Below are 17,064 nucleotides of genomic sequence, written 5' to 3'. Positions count from 1 at the left end.
TGGCACATGTATCTGGAGTTCATTTGCAATGGCTAGAAGCCCTGGCATGCCTATTCTCTCTCACTCTCACTCTCTCTCTCTCCCTCCATCCCTCTCTTTCTTTCTCTATCTCTAATAAAAAAAAAAAAAATTATGTCTGCTGAGCAAAACATCCAGAAAAATCTGACCATGATCATGTGCCTGGTGAATGACAAGTGATATCAGGAAACATTACAATACCTGGTTGATGCCCCATGAGTTAATGATTGTGACAAGTGACATAGGAAAACAGTACAATACCTGGCCCATGTGTTAATGAGTGTGACAGATGAATGTGGTATTTTCTTACGCCACGTGGAAGCAAGCCTCACTGGTCGAGGCTTCTGAGAACGGAGGCCCAGCTGCACCGCTGGAAACCACGTGCCCCATCATCCCACCGGCTGTCCTGTCCCCTGACAGACCTTCCAGATTGCTGCTGAAAGAGAAAAAGAATCAGCTCACACTTCAGTGGGTCAGGCAGAAGCCACCAAGGAGACCCCGTGAGAGCACTAGCCTCCCTGTCGCACGGGGGAGTCTGGTATCTCCCGATGGAGAGCGGCAGCCCGAGGAAGCCGAGGGCCAGCCACAGCGCGGGCAGGGCAGACCGGGCCGGCCATTCCGTGGCTGCTGTCACAGGTCTGCTCTCCCGAGCCGTAAGGAAGCTCGGCAGCAAAGGTCTCTGTGCTCTGCCTTCACAGGTGACGCATCATTAGCGACCCCGCCCACCACAGAGTCTATGGTGCTGCCCCCGACCCCCACAGTATCAGGTCAGTTGGCATTTGTGGTGGTCGGGGGCAGGGAGCTGAAGGCTCGGCTGAGGATGGCTGGGGATGGGCCGCTGTGTCCCCGAATCCTCACCAAGTGCTGGCCACGTCTCGGCAGGCCGGGGGGTCCTTACTCTGTCAGGAGATGAAGCCACACCTTTGAGTGTGACCTTCGGGCCATGTGTGTTATCGAAGCTGGCTTTGGGGACGTCCTCTTCACTAGAGTTGCCTCTGCCTATGTCTGTGACAGGTCATGAATTCTCCGCAAACATCACCACAAGAGAGACTGTGGCCATGCATAACACAGCCACACCCACACGCCCGGCAGGTAAGTCCTTGGACGTGGAGAAGGAGCCAACATTTATTGGGTAACCTGGATGTGGCTTTCACATAACAAGCATGTTTCCTGTTCCAACGATGCCTTTCTTGTTTGTGTCCCAACTGCCGTTCTCTCCCCACCCCGAGCCTGGGTGGAGGAGAGGCTGCTGGATGGCACAGGGAGGTGCTCAGGCCGTGGTGAGGTCCCCATCCAGGGCACATGGGGTCCGGTGTGTGATGGCCTCTGAGGCCTCTGTCATGTGGCACCAGCTGCAGTGGGGCCAAGCAGTGGCAGCCCCCACTGGCGCCCACTTTGGGGCAGGCTCTGGGAAGACTCTGTTGGAGCTCAACCGAGAGCAGAGGACCATTTCCTTGTCTTCCTTCTAGTTAGCTTGTCAGATCTGCAGAGCTCTCTGAGGAAGGCAGTGTGCTTGACCCATAGGGAATGATGGGCGTGTGCAGCTAGCAACCTAGGGCAATGTGCAAGTCCACCAGATAGTGCAGTGACATGGGACTCTCTGCGCATCAGGGAAGGAAGCAAAACTCAGCTGATTAGTTCTTCCTTTGGGTCTGAGCTGGTCCCATTGCTCGTGTCTGTCACTGTGAACATGGGCCAGCAGCTGTAAAGAATGTTCCATGTCACTCATCGCTCGTGCCAGCAGCACTGGTCGGGTTCAATCACTAGCGCCCAGCCAGCACATTCAAAATCAACAGATGTTTGAGCCTAGTTAGTTAATTAAGGAAAATGCTGTGCTGTGATTAAGAACTAGTGTTCATATAGTTCACGTGAGCCTCACAAAACCCAATGAAATTTCCATCACAAAGGCTATCTCCATTTCTTTCAGATGAAATAGATGAGAGTCAAAGAATGAAGGAAGCTTTATTGATTCTACTTTTTTTTTTTTTAACATTTTGCATGGTGCATTTCTTTAGAAAACATCTTGATGTATTAGCATATAGGTCCACCTATATCCAGAGCTTGTACCCAGCACTGGAATTATGAGATGAACCCAGCTGCCCTTGTGAAGCGGCTAGACATTTAAACAACAATCATATCAATAAATATATGGTTACAAAAATGGGATTGAGTATAGACAAATTTGAGAAAGATTTAGAAATACATAAAATAGAGCAGAATACAATCAATATTTTTTAGAAACTAGGAGAAAGAAAAATGGGACAAAAAGAGGTACCATCCAAATGCTTGTCATAATTCCTCTGCACATGGCTCTGAGCTTTCTGGATGCCAAAGGAAGGCAGAAACACCATTAGTCATGAGACTGGGCATGGACAATGGAGTGTCACAGACAGCAACGGCTTCTGGGCTCCACAGGCTGGGCATGCCACTTAGGGGTAGAGGCAGGACCACCAGGATGGCTCACATCTGCTCCTGTGACTATTCCCATCTGCTTTTTCATCTTGTTAAATTTGTCATCACATTGTAAGTTGTTCTTGGATATTCTGGGCTCCAGGGTTGTCAGGGTTTTATGTTGGTACTTAATTACATGCAAAAGATAACTTTCCCACCTTAGAGCCACCCTGAATATGATCTGCTGAGGGAGAAGCCCCCAAATCTGGGCTTTCAACAAATTCCTGAAATCAAGGGGTCTCAGGCACCACTGGTCAGCTGACCATACTTTGAGATGCTCTACCAGGAGTGTTTCTTACTGCTGTCTCTTTGCTTCTATGTATCTTGCTGAACCCACCTACCAATCCTGGATAGGCATAGATTCTCCACAACTTCTACCAGTAGGTAAGAATGAATGAATAAGTATGTGTGTGTATATATGCATACATACATACATATATACATACATATATATCCATACATATATACATACATACATATGTATATAAAAGAACTGTTTGGGCTACTTGGCATGGGATAAATTTGGAAACCTTTCTGAAAAGTCACTATCTATGCATCCTGTTCAAGTTAGGTAATTCCTGGCTATTTGATAACTGCAATCTCTCTTCTATATACTTTTTTAAAAATGTTCTCATGTATTTATTTGAGAGACAGACAGACAATGCGCACACCAGGCCCTCTTGCTACTGCAAACGAACTCCAGCCACATGTGCCACTTTGTGCATCTGGCTTTATATGGTAACTGGGGAATCAAACCCAGGCTGAGAGGTTTTGCAAGCAAGTGCCTTTAACCACTGAGCCACCTCCCCAGCCCTATGTTTTTTATATAGGTATATCTCCATTTATATGGCCAAAAGCCTAGAAAAATCCAGAAGGCTGCATAGTACAGCCTTCCCTGTTCTGCTCCGATGGCATCTGGAATACCATCTCTATGAAAGGCCAGCTCTGAGGTTGCACACAGGCCATCCTGAGCTATGCCCTCTCTAGGGGTACGGGGCCTTCTCAACACCCCAAGGCTTTGGAAGCAGCAACCCGTAAGGACACTCAACTATTGTTATCTAGTCTCTTCTCCAGCAAATTCCAGTCCCTTAAGGCAAGCGCCCCACCTCTTTCTCCTTCACATCTCCCTATGTGCAGGGAAGCCCTGTCAGCACTCAGTGATTAAGGCATGGTAACATACACTCTCTCTTCACGTTGACAGGTGCCGATCCACAGCTGTTCTGACCATATAGTGTCTTCAGTGTCATGGTCTGGGAACAATGTAAAAAAGATGATGTGGTTTGGGCTGGGGAGATGCTCAATGGACAAGAGTTCTTGCAGTGTAAGCTCAAGGCCCGAGAGAGTCCAGTTATCTCTGAGTTTGCTCCCCCAGCACCCATGTAAACTGCTGGCCATGACTACGTGTGCTCACAGCCTCAGTTCTGCACAAGACAGATGAAGAAAGTCACTGAGACTTGTTGTCCAACCCAACTGACTGGAAATAGCAGTTCCAGGTTCACTGAGAAACTCCATGTCAAGGAAACATGTGGATGAGCGACACCTTACTTTCTTCTCTGGCCTTCACATGAGTCCAAATGGGGCTCACACATCTGCATATGTATGTGTGTGTGGCATATATATACCACACACACATACATACATGCATATATATATATATATACATGCATACACACATATATATACATATATACATACATATATATATATAAAACACACACATAATACCACACACATACACAAGTTAAAAAGAAAACAGGAAGGTGCTGGAGAGATGGCTTAGCGGTTAAGGTGTTTACCTGCAAAGCCAAAGGATCCCAGTTCAATTCTCCAGGACCCATGTAAGCCAGATACACAAGGGGGCGCATGCATCTGGAATTCATTTGCAGTAGCTGGTGTGCCCATTCTCTCTCTCTCTCTCTCTCTCTCTCTCTCTCTCTCTCTTTCTTGCTCTCTTTCTCTCTGCCTCTTTCTCTTTCTCAAATAAATAGATAAACAAAATATACTTAAAATAGAAAGAAAACAACAAGATCGTGCAGTTTGATCAGCTCTTCATTTGAATCCAAGCCTCATTCAGCCACCCACCCATTCATTCAGCCAAACTCTTCAGCCACCAAAGTTAGAAAAAAGGTGGGGTTTAACCTTCCTGATCTTTTCCTTCATGGGGTTTACACCCCAGCAAAGAAATAGATGTGACATGAGACATGTAGCCCCCCTTGGGTTTGTGATCTCTGCCAAGTTATATCACCTCTCAATCCCCCTTTCCTCTCTACAGAAGTAGAGATCATAGAAGCGTGAATAAGGACTGAGCACACCAGTGCCTATCAGCACCTAGCACCTGGTGGGCACTTGCATGGCACTGATCCTTCTTTGGGTCGTGTGCTTGCATAAGAGATACAATGTGGGGAGTGGGAAGGGTCCCAGTCTGTAGAAATCACATCCAGATCCAGGTTGATCTGTCAGCAGGCGAATGGCCTTGACCATCAGTCTCCGCGTCACTGGAGCAGGCTCATTTAGTTCCATGTGCCCCACAGTCCTGTTCCCTTGAAGTTCGCTAACTGAAGAGCAGACTGTAAGCAGGTGCCTGGACTGGCTGAAGGATGCATGTGCCCCAGAGGAAAGCAAGGGACTGCCACAGAAAACCAGAAACAGGTGGTGGCACACGTCTGTAATCCCAGCACTGAAAATGTGGAGGCAGGAGGAATTCAAGGTCATCCTCAGCCATATAGCAAATTTGAAGCTGGTCTGGGCTACATGAGACCCCATCCCAAAACAACAAACAAAACTAATAACAAAACAGAGACAAGGATGTTGCATTAGACAGTAAAAGACACACCCCCCACCCTAGCATCTTAATTCGTGTTGCAAAATATTCCACATGTGGACTGGAGAGATGGCTTAGTGGTTAAGGCGCTTTCCTGCAAAGCCTGAGGACCCAGTTCAATTCCCCAGAACCCACATAAGACAGATGCACATGGTGGCGTATGCACCTAGAGTTCATTTGCAGTAGCTAGAGGCCCTAGTGTGACTGTTCTCTCTCTCTAATAAAAAAAATAATAATTAAAAAAAATTCCACAGGTTAGGTTTGAGGACTTTAATAATGTCCTCCTGTCTAGATCCCATAATGTATTTGAAATCTATTTGTCATCTCTGTCTTGCTCCAGTCTGTCTGACTTTTCTTAAGTTTGATTTATATGTCGTGCACTTGGCATGGTCATTATGCAGAGCTGCTCACTCAGCTCCACATCAGCCACACGGCAGCCCCCTTGCCTAGCAAACTTTACTCATCCATTTCAGAATTGGTCCCCCTCCCCTGTGGGGCTCCCCATGTGACCTTCCTTGCTTTGTACAGACGAGGTATAGCGGAAGCACGCAATGGGGGAAAACGAGAGGGCAGCCAGCCCATCGCCTCTCATAAGCGGGTTACTTGTTTAGTGACCACATGATGCATGTGAGAGCTTCCGCAAGTGGCACTGCCATGCTGTGCCCTAAATGGACGTCTTCAGGATAAGAGGTCATGGGACACAGTGGCATCATTTTTTCCTGATGCGTCTTGGCAGGATTGAGGCCATCCGAATAGCAGTGGTATCTCTTCCCCCAAAGTTTGATGATTCCCTGGTGACAGTCCTTCCTTTTCACTCTTCTCTAGCCCATGAGGACCTGGTTCTCACACCACCCGTGATGACACTGGCTCAACATCCACCTCTGTCTCCACCGCCAGGTAGGACTCTGTCCTTTTGTGTCACGTCTTCTGAATCAATTTAACAATGAAGAATGAGTGAATATGTGTGAACATGAGTTGATATTCCACTGGGACATGTGGAGCAATGAACAAAGCCAGATCTCATGTGTGTTGGGTGTACTGTGGTATCATGATGGTACTGTGATGAGGGGTGTAAGTGCCATAGACGCCAGGTGGAGGGTGTCCATACGGAACAGAGGAGGTGCTGGGTAGGAGGCAACGATGTTGAGGACCCGAAGAGTGAGCGAGCCATGGGATTTGCTGGGTGGAAGAGAAATGAGGGGAATAGACTCCTCAGAGGCTGAGAGATAGCAATTCACTTTCCAGAGGAGCCCCTGCAGCTGCCCAGTGCCCACACAGCACCAGCGGAGGGTGCGGTGGCTCAGACTCTCTAAGATGGCTATTTGCTGTGGTCAGGGATATTTAATATTTAGGGGTATTCAGCCTTGATTGGGTGTTGGGCTTTTATAAGACAAATTCAATCTGGGGCTAGACAAGGTAGCAATGAAATATTAGACACGCTGGTTCTCCAAATCCACCTAGGCAGCCAGAACATTCAGGGAAGACATAGAGAGGCCACTGTCACCATCCCAGGGACTGAAAGAATCCTTAGTGAGGCAATGCACATAGCTCCTCGCCATTGACTGTGGAGTGTCCCCACTGACCACGGCCTTACAGACATGGCAGACACCGTAAGTGTCGCTGTTGGCTCTGTGGCTTTTCAAGCACCAGAGTTCACACTGCAGTTACTTTTCTTTACGTGCTTAGTAGGTCTTTTGCTTTGCGTGCCTGTCATGAAATGAAGAGCGTAGGTAAGGGAAGCTCCATTGCCCGTAAAGCAGACACATTTGGCTTGTGGCAAAATCAGGAAAATCAAGCCAGACACTGGGTTGTACCGACCCTGATAGACAGTGGTCCCTCTTCAGTAGGCAGAGGAGGCAGCTGCCACTACCCACCTTTTCTTCTTCAGGAGGCTGGGCCCCTGTGCGGCTGGTAGGCATCCACGGGAACTGCGCTGGTCGTGTAGAACTTTTGTACCAGGGAATCTGGGGGACGGTGTGCGATGACCTCTGGGACCTGCCGGAAGCAAACATCATCTGCAGGCAACTGGGCTGCGGCTCGGCTGTTGCAGCTCTGAGCGAGGCCCACTTTGGGGAAGGCTCTGGGATGATCCTCCTCGACAACATGAACTGCACGGGCCAGGAGGAGCACCTGGAGGAGTGCTCCCACCTCGGCTGGCTGTCCCACAACTGTGATCACAGGGAGGATGCCAGCGTGGTCTGCTCAGGTAAACCTGCCCCTCCCCAGCAGAGCCGGCGTCGGCTCTTGAGAGAATCCCTTTCAGGCCTGGACTAGGTACCTGTCCCATCGCGGTGACAAGATGGTGACAAAAGTAACTTGAGGAAGGAAGGGTTTATTTTACACAGTTCAAGGGTGCAATCGTCATGACGAGAAAGACACAGGGGTGGGTGGAGAGGCAGCTGCTCACAGCGCACCCTTCATCAAGAAGCAGAGAGGAACGATGCTGGTGCTCACGCCGCTTCTTCCCTTTCCCCTTTGTATTCAGTCAGGGACCGCACCCCGGGATGGTGCCACCCACATTTGGTGTGGGTCTTCCCTCCTCAGATAAAGCTCTCTGGAAATGCCCTCACTCATAGCCCAGGTGATTCCGAATGAAGTCAAGTTGATAATGATTAACTGTCACAACACAAGGTCTCCGAGTAGCCATTGAACATGGTCCAGTATGTTATTCCCTTACAACAGACGCTTTCACTTCTCACTTTTGTAGATGCTGAATATTCAGGGATCATGCCAACAGGTAAGGAAGGCAGCCCTTATGTGTGCACTTTGTCAAAGGCTTGGGGAAGAGGTTCTGCTAAAAATTGGCTGTGCCTTATTCTCTAAACCAATGGAAGGGCTGGGATGCTAGATATGAAACAATCTGATTGCCCAGTGGGAGACTGGACAGTACCTTACAAGTCATTTCTCCAGCCTCGCTAACACCCTCATTATCTTGCTTGCTATGCATCTTGCACACAGGAGACAAATTCTGAAATTTCTCAGACTTCTGCAGAGTTCTTTTTTTTTCTTAGTTCTGAGGCTTGAATAGAGATAGTGAGCTATGGGTGCTTAGAAAGCATTTGAGATATGTCCCATTCTCTCTCTCTCTCTCTCTCCCAAATAAAAATAAATAAAATTTAAACATAATATTTTAAAAAATTAAAAAGGGCTGGAGAGAAGGCTTAGAAGTTAAGGCATTTGCCTGCAAAGCCAAAGGACCCAAGTTCCATTCCTCAGGACCCACATAAGCCAGATGCAGAAGGTGGCACATGTGTCTGGAGTTTGTTTGCAACAGCTAAAGGCCCTGGCACACCCATTCACTCCCTCTCCCACTATCTGTCTTTCTGCCTCTTTCTCTCTCAAATAAAAATAAAGTTAAAAATTAAATTTTAAAAAAGAAAGTGTTTGAAATATGAGGTGTGGCTAAGACACTTCCTGTCCACTGGGGAATGTCCAGTGGGACAGGTCTGGCTAAAGTCACATGAGCCAATCCCATGTTCCTGCCCTCTTGCTTCTGCCTTGTTCTTGGAGTAGTTGGCTCCACAGGGCTTCCATCACCATTGGCTTTTCCACATTCTCCCAGCCCTACACTTAAAAGTTTCTCACGACCAGTCCCTTGCTCTCTCATAAGGCCATGAGATCCCTTGATGCCTTGCTCTAAGTCTGAGAGTGAGTTGTGAATAAAGTTGGTGTGGCAAGGTCTGGTTTCTTTCCTGTCCCTTCCTGGTTGCCAGCTGTACCAGGTGGGAATGAATAAATCCTGTAGGATAATCTCCAGGGGGAGATGCTGAGGGCAGGACTCATGGCATCTCTGGGTCCTGACTCACCTTCTCCAAGCCTCTAAGCAGTGTCTGATCCTATTTCTACATCCCAAGTATAGCGTGCCAGCCCCTTCAGTCACTGTGAGAGGCTCTAGGAGGAAGGATTTCATGATTGCATAAACCATCAAGTTAACAGTAGCTCATTTTCATGAGTGTGTGCATGTGGGTACACATGTGTTTGTATATGTATATGTATATGTTTGTGTGTGTGTGTGCATGTCTGTGTAGCCAGAAGACAGCCTCGGATGTGATTCTTCCATAACACCATCCAGGTTATTTTTTTTTAATTATTAATTAATTTATTTATTTGAGAGAGTGAGAAAGAGACAAGTAGAGAGAGAATGGGTATGCCAGGGCCTCTAGCCACTGCAAACGAACTCCAGATGCATGCTCCACCTTATGTATCTGGCTTCACATGGGTACTGGGGAATTGAACCCTGGCCCTTAGGCATTGCAGGGAAGCATCTTAACTGCTAAGCCATCTCTCCAGCCCCATCCACCCAGGTTCTTTTGGAGACAGGGTCCCTTATCAGCCTGGGCTCACTAATTGAGTTAGGTTGGCTAGCCAGGGAGCCCCAGGGATCTCCTGTCTTCATCTACCCAGTGCTGGGATTACAGGCGTATGCTTTTGGCATTTTTATGTGGATTCGATTCTGGGATTAAATTCAGATCTTCGTGCTTGTGAGGCAACCACGTTGCAGACTGAGCCATCTCCTCAAATCCTAAAATATCTCATGCTACTCTTGTGTGACAAAGAATAGCGTGTCAAAGTGTAGGAAGGAAGTAGGTCAGTGTTTTTCACTCTTCACATTAAAAGCCCCTCAGTGCTCAGGGCTCTCCCTACAGACTCGGACTCAGCAGTCCTGGGAGAGAGTGAGGCAGAGCCCTTGCCGCCAGCGCCCAAGGTTCTTCTGCTCAAGTGGCGGTGCAGACCTCAGGGCCAGGTGCTGATCCACACTTTCTTTTTGTGTTTGGCAGACCTTCCGTTAGCTACCATGGATGGTTCAGTGGCTACAGGTAAGAACTTAGTGGTCTGGGATGTCTTTGTCCTTATAGCTCAAGCCTTACATTGGTCTTTGAGGACATTGAATGCAAAATATAGACTCTGACTCAATTGTGCTGAGAGAGACCAGGACAGTGCCACACGCTGTCGTCTAATCTAGGTCACCCCACTTAGCATGTGTTCCGTGTGACGAGTGTAGTCAGAAAGGCTGATTCTGTCTTTGGTTAGTCAGAGAAGGAAGCATAATTAATCGAGTGATTTCCAGCCAGGACATCATGGAGGAAGGAGAGACCGCCAGCCATGAAGGTAATGATGTTGCCAAGGACATGAGCTTAGAAAGTGTGACCATGAAGGGCGTCTTTTCCTCCTCCCCTGCCCCTTTCACAGTCACTTCCTCAAAGCTCTGCTTTTTATCCACTTCTTCTCCTCTCTTTTTTCACTATGGTTTGGGTGTCCAGAAGTTTCTAAGCACTCCTGGTGACAAAAAGCTAAAACAATGCTAAGGGCTGGAGAGCCTGGCAGTCTTCTAGAGATGAGCTGCAGTTAGATGATGAGGCCAGCCAAGTGCCCGTCCAGTCCCCACACAGTCAGATCGTCTGAGGGAACAGCCTGCTCTGCCCATCGCCATGGGACTGAATGCTAGAAGGATGGATAGACAGACACACAGATAAGCAGATGAAAAGAAAAAAAAACAGATGGGGGACAGGTAGATGATAAATGCTGTATAGTATTGGAGGGGTGGCCGATGCAGGCCAACTTCTTTTTACTTAGTAGTTTTTAAGAACCTAATTTTAAGAATGACAATTGGGAGGGAGGGAGAGCTGCTGGCATTGTCCTGTGCAGTGGTCCCACATGGATTCAGCCCTAGTTGGGAAAACTGAGCAGTACTTCACTCACTAGTGCTGTGTGGCAGTGAGACGTGGATGAGGAGACAGAGGCTGACAAAATTAAAGTGACCACAATCATGGATAACCATAGGGAAAGGTTCCAGCCAATATTAGACACCAGCTCTTCCTGACAGGGAACAGAAGTCGCCAAGGAGATGAGAGACGTTTCGAAACACAAACATGTTTATGCCTAGTGTCCTAACTTTGGAAGACGTTGTAAATAGGCTTATACCTTTGATATATCCTAAGTTGTGCCCACCAAGTGATGAACAGTGAAACCTCCTTGGGAAAGAAAAAAAATGCGAAAAGTGAGAATTACAAAATTGCTAAACTGAGCCATGGAAAACTAACGTTCTAAAGTTGCTCTGTTTCTAGGAGAAACTAAGTGTGGTGGCGTTATTACCAACTCGTCTGGGGCGATCAGGAACCCCCCAATGAACGAGATGCACAACAACATAACCTGTGTGTGGGAAATCAAGGCAAATGCATCCTCCCATGTGCGGCTGGCGTTTCCACATCTTAAGTGAGTGGCAAGTCTGCTTAAGGAGCCTTGGATCATACGTTCCCTGTGTCGGTTCTATATGCAAAAGAGGCCTTTGTGCATTTTCACTGTTTATTTTGAAATATCTGTAAACTCATAGGAAATTGTCAAGATACTTGGTCTCCTGCACACCCCCCCCCACCGTCCCAACAATGGTGTCATCATGAGTAACTAGAACAATATCAAAGGGAGGGTGTTGATATTGGTGCCATGCTGTGTACCCGACTACAGACCTTATTCAATTGCTACCAACTTTTTTTTTTTTTTGGCACGTGAGTGTGTGTGTTTTGTGATGTGGTGTATATGGTATGCGTGACATGTGATGTATACATGTATATACCCCCATGCACATGCATGAAAAAGCCAGAGAAGGACACTGGCTGTTGTTCTCATATGACATATTTCCTTGACACAGAGTATCTCTTCCACTTGGAGCTGATGTCCATCAGAGTCCAAGTGATTCTTCCATGTCTGCTCCTCCTGGATCTGGTGGACGGGTGTTACAGATGTGTGTGGCCACGCCCATTTGTTTTTAAACTGCCATCTTTTAAGTTCTTTTAATTTTTATGTATTTATTCATCTTCAAGGGGGGAGAGAGGGAATAGATGCCCCAAGGACTCTAGCCACTCCAGATACATGCACCACTTGTTACTCATATAGAAACATGATTGCTTTTTATATTAATTTTTAATTAAGAAGCAATTCACTTTACAGGCTTTGGATAAGAAAAAGAGAAAGACAGAGGACAGAGTCTAGCATAGTTTAGACATATTAAATGAGGAAATTTTAAGTTTTTTTTTTTGGTTTTTTTGTTTTGTTTTGTTTTCCAAGGTAGGGTCTCACTCTAGCTCAGGCTAACCTGGAATTCACTATGAAAGTCCCAGGGTGGCCTCAAACTCATGGTGATCCTCCTGCCTCTACCTCCTGAGTACTGGGATTAAAGGTGTGCACCACCACGCCCGGCAGGAAATTTTAAATTTTGAATATTATAAGTGATAAATTTGAGGTCATTAATAGGTATAAATCCTATGACAATGTGTAAGGTGCTGGAGAGATGGCTCAGCAGTTAAGGTACTTGCTTACAAGCCTACTGACCTAGATTCAATTCCCTGGTACCCATGTAAGTCCAGATGCACAAAGTGGCACGTGCATCTGGAGTTTGTTTGCAGCAGCTAAAGGCCCTGGCATGCCAAATTCTCTCCTTCTCCATCTCTTTGCAAATATAAAAATATTTTAAAAATCAGTGCCTAAGGAAAACCTCAGTTCTTTATGATTCTTGAATTTTGCTTAATAAATCAAGAGATGGCTTAGAACAGATGTTCTTGGGGTTGTGGTATGGGAACGGTTTCTAGCACCAGTGGCAGCTGCACAAAGGTTCACAACAAAGCAGACAGCTGGAGCACAGCTGGATGACTTCCACAAAGCCAGGGGGCAGATCTGGAGCCACTTCCCTCTGGACAAGTTGACTGCCAAAAGCTAATGCAGGGGTTGATGGGAATCTAGAACTGCATCTTGCTGCCAGGCCCATGAAAGCCAAGCCCTGTCTCCTCATTCCAGATCTCACCCCCTAACCATGGTGAAATGACCTTCATTAGCCATTGGCCCATAACTGTGAAGTTCCCTGGGGCCAGAGCATCCCCCAGGCCCTGGCCAGGGTTACATCAAGAATTGGCCTTCTCTCTGTGCTATCCCGTGAAATCCCATCCCATGTAGGCAGTGGCTCTCAGGGGGCAAACAGTAGGATGAATGGATCATACTGTACCTCTGTGACTGGTAGGTTACCCCCTGTTCCCAGCTTCCTTGTGAAATAAGGCAGGTCCCCCAAAGCACCCCCAACCTTCTGAGGGGGCATTGAGGCACGCATGGTGTTTCGTTCCCAGTCTCGACTGCAGCAATGAGTATTTTGAAATCTTGGATGGGCCTCCGTCTTCCACGAAGTCCCTGGGGAAGAGCTGCTCTGGGTTCCACATCTCCTTCATATCCACCTCCAGCTCGATGACCCTCGTGTACTTCCGGAACTTCAACAATATCGGGAAGCCCTTCATGGCTTACTATTACTCTAAAGCAAATGGTAAGAAGGGCTGAGGGCTGAGGAGTCACGGCTCTGGGCTATCCCCGGGGCGAGGAGGGGGGAGGCGCATCATCTGCTCTCTGACCTTGGGCTAGCTACTTGACCTCTTCTGGTCTAGATTTCCTTCCTATACAGTGGGGCTGATTGGAGAATCTTCCTTTCTGGACTTGCTGTGAGGGCTCCATGCGGTGACAAAAGAGCTCACTGGTGAGCCATTTCTGATGCTGCTCTGAATTGGGTCCCAGCTGGGTGTCTTAGGGCCCCTGAAAGAAGAGGGGATGGTCCCTCTAAGGCCTCTCTCAGGCTGTGCACAAGCCATCAGGAGTTCAAGACAGTACACAAGATGCAATGAGAAGAAACGTGTAATCTACTAAACCAGTGAAACAGAGAATATTCTTGAATGTACTAGCTGGCTACAGGCTTGTGTTTCAGGGAAAGGCATTAGGAAGGACTTGGGGCAGCAAAAGCAGGCTGCAAGTGCCATGGAAACCAGCAGAGAAATTGAGTGTGGGTTCGGCTGTGTACCCCTGGCGGGACTGCGCATAGAGAAGCATTGAGAAGGCCCATGAGGAGGGACAATGGGCTGGGAATTGCTTGCAGAGAGTGTATGCTGAGCCATTCTGCTGAGGCACAGGGTACTCGAGTTGGCAGAACAACAGAAATAATATTGCCCCAATTGTTCCAGATACCAGCTAGTGTTTGCGGCGTACCTGTGTGACAGCAGTTGAAGCTCCTTGCACGTGTCATCCTCGCATAGAGCCGTGGTTTGTCTCCTTTCGCAGAGGGAAACTGAGGCTCAGAGGCATAGTAATTGTCGGAGGTCCTGTCAGCACTGCAGAGGAGCCCTTAGCGTTGCTGGGACTGCGCATCTCCTTGTGCAGGACTCTGTTCAGAACAGTCTTTAGTCAGCGGCAGGGTGACCTCATGAGCAAGCCAGGGACTCGGGCTGTAACACCCAGGAGACCTTCTTCCCTCTTCAGGGACGTCTCCCTGACTGGGGACAAACACTATTGACCGTGACTTCTCTGTTTTGGCAGAGTTGACGACGAGGACGCCACATCTCATCAGTAAGCCACCTTCTTCCTCAGCCCTCATTTCCAGCTCCTTTTCTGCCCCAGCCTGGAGTTGTCACTGTCATTACGTGACCTCTGTTTCCTGATTCCCAGTACAAATACTGTCACGGAGCGATGCTGTCTGCAGAGTTATGTGTAAATGTCCTTGTGTGCGTGTGTGTATTTCCATGTCTGTGTGTATGTGTTTACACACATATGTACGGTCAGAAAACAACTTTTTTTTTTTTTTTTTTTTTTTTTTTTTTTGGTTTTTCAAGGTAGGGTCTCACTCTGGCCCAGGCTGACCTGGAATTAATTCTGTAGTCTCAGGGTGGCCTTGAACTCACGGAGATCCTCCTACCCCTGCCTCCCGAGTGCTGGGATTAAAGGCGTATGCCACCACGCCTGGCAGAAAACAACTTTTGAGTGTTGTTCCTCAGGCACTGTACACATATTAAAAAAAAAAAAAAAAAAAAAACCAACCAGGTGTGGAGGCACACACCTTTAATCCCAGCACTCTGGAGGCAGAGGTAGAAGGAATACTGTAAGTTCGAGGCCACCTTGAGACTACAGAGTGAATTCCAGGTCTGGGCTAGAGGGAGACCCTACTTCAAAAAACAAAACAAGCAAACAAACAACAACAACAAAAACATTTTATTCTTCCATGGGTGTGGTGCACACCTTTAATCTCAGCATTCAGGAGGCAGAGGTAGGAGGATCACTGTGAGTTTGAGGCCAGCCTGAGACTACATAGTGAATTACAGATCAGCCTGGGCTACAGTGAGAGCCTACCTTGAAAAACCAAATAAAAATTGTTTTATTTATTTGAGAGAGAAAGAAACAGGCAGACAGAAAGTGAGGGGCTCCTGCCACTGCAAATGAACTCCACATACATGCATTACTGTGTGCATCTGGCTTTATGCGGGGACTGCGGAATGGAACCTGGGTCATGTGGCTTTCAGGCTCGGCAAGCAAGCAAGTAGCTTTAACTGCTGCACGATCTCTCCCGCCTCCCCACCCTTTTTTATGAGATAAGGTTTCTCGGTGGTTTGGAGCTCACCGAGTAAGTGACTGCACTGGCTGACTAGCGGGTCCCAGGGGTCTGGTTTCTCTGCCTCCTCAGCGCTGGTATTGTTAAGTGTGGGCCAACACACCCTGCTTTTAGACGTTCTGGGAAGCAAACCATGGGATGATACTGTCTATTTTCAGGCTATGTCTTCCTAGCCCAGTTAAACCTCTCTGGAAATGTCCTCACAGATGTGCCCAGAGGTTTGTCTCCCAGATGGTTCTAAATCTGATTAAGTTGACATTAAGATCACTTCACAAGAAGGAAGTACAAATAATGGCTGTGCAGGGAGTGGTGGCTCACGCCTTTAATCCCAGCACTTGGGAGACAGAAGTAGGAAGATCACCATGAGTTCGAGGACACCCTACATAGTGAATTCCATGTCAGCCCGGGCTCAAGTGAGACCCTACTTTGAAAACCCAAAACCAAAACGAAACAAAAAGGATAATGGCTATGTGGCTGTCCCTGGAGGTCACAGCCCATGGATGCTTGTATTTGAACACACAAGGGCACAAATGAAGTATGGCTATTTGTTTAGTAACTGGGCAGAGGGGATTGTAATTTTAACCTGGCTTCTACACATCTGCAAAACATGACAGGGAGAAAGAATAAAGATTCCTCTGAAAACGCTGATTCAAGGTCTCTTTTTATCTCCACAGCCATCCCGACAGCAACATCCACATGGGTAACAGCAAGACCAGGTGAGCCCCAGGCCACACCCCGAAGGCCCCTTCCCCTGGGCATCTCATTGCTCCTGTCTGAGTGTAGTCATGGAGAGCCCCACACAGGTCATCTGCTTGAGTCTGCCTAAGCCTGTAGAAACTCTCAAGACCGTTGTTAGCATCTGTTTGGCTCTCACATTCCAGAAGGAGCAAGGTGGTTTTGTTATTGCTTCTCTTTGTTTTGCTGTAAGATGGTGTGGCTGGGGACACGCCTTGTCACATAGATGCGAGGAGAGCAGGTAAAATGTGGGTATTTAATGAGGATGATCTGGGAATGCTGCGTCTTGAAGCCCAAGGTCCCCCTTTATTATTCAAGATCTCTTCTTATTTCCACAGCCACGCCAACAGCAATGTCCCAGATGGTACCAACAAGACCAGGTAGGCCCCTGCCATGTGTAACAAGGGTCCTTCCTCTTGCATCTGTGTCTTGTGTGGAAGCTCTAGAACTGCACACAGTTCATCTCTTTGCAAGGCCACTGCACTCAAACGAGTGGGACCGCTCAGAACTTTTAGAATCTTCTGGTGTTCGTATTCAAGAAAGGTGTTTTCTTTTCTTTCTTTTTAAGTTGTTATTTTTCCTTGATTTTTAAAAACTTTAAAAAATATATTTATTTTTATTTATTTAGTAGAAA

At 47.4% G+C, this 17,064-nt stretch overlaps 1 protein-coding gene across 1 annotated transcript in view; it reads left to right on the top strand.

The window, feature by feature from the left end:
* The first annotated feature begins 566 nt into the window (after positions 1–566).
* LOC105944059 (deleted in malignant brain tumors 1 protein-like) overlaps positions 567–17,064 on the top strand; it is an 85,574-nt gene continuing 69,076 nt past the window's right edge. Inside the window, exons 1-10 of the mRNA XM_045141712.1 lie at positions 567–654; positions 717–785; positions 1,033–1,110; positions 7,179–7,496; positions 7,998–8,027; positions 10,069–10,107; positions 11,356–11,503; positions 13,402–13,592; positions 14,630–14,659; positions 16,370–16,411. Of these exons, the coding sequence (XP_044997647.1) occupies positions 567–654; positions 717–785; positions 1,033–1,110; positions 7,179–7,496; positions 7,998–8,027; positions 10,069–10,107; positions 11,356–11,503; positions 13,402–13,592; positions 14,630–14,659; positions 16,370–16,411 (1,033 nt within the window). The remainder of the gene's footprint in view (positions 655–716; positions 786–1,032; positions 1,111–7,178; positions 7,497–7,997; positions 8,028–10,068; positions 10,108–11,355; positions 11,504–13,401; positions 13,593–14,629; positions 14,660–16,369; positions 16,412–17,064) is intronic.

The sequence above is a fragment of the Jaculus jaculus genome, chromosome 1 (genome assembly GCF_020740685.1).
Source record: "Jaculus jaculus isolate mJacJac1 chromosome 1, mJacJac1.mat.Y.cur, whole genome shotgun sequence".
Taxonomy (NCBI): Eukaryota; Metazoa; Chordata; class Mammalia; order Rodentia; family Dipodidae; genus Jaculus; species Jaculus jaculus.
The sequence above is the reverse complement of the archived record's forward strand: the minus strand, read 5'-3'. Positions and strand labels throughout refer to the sequence as shown.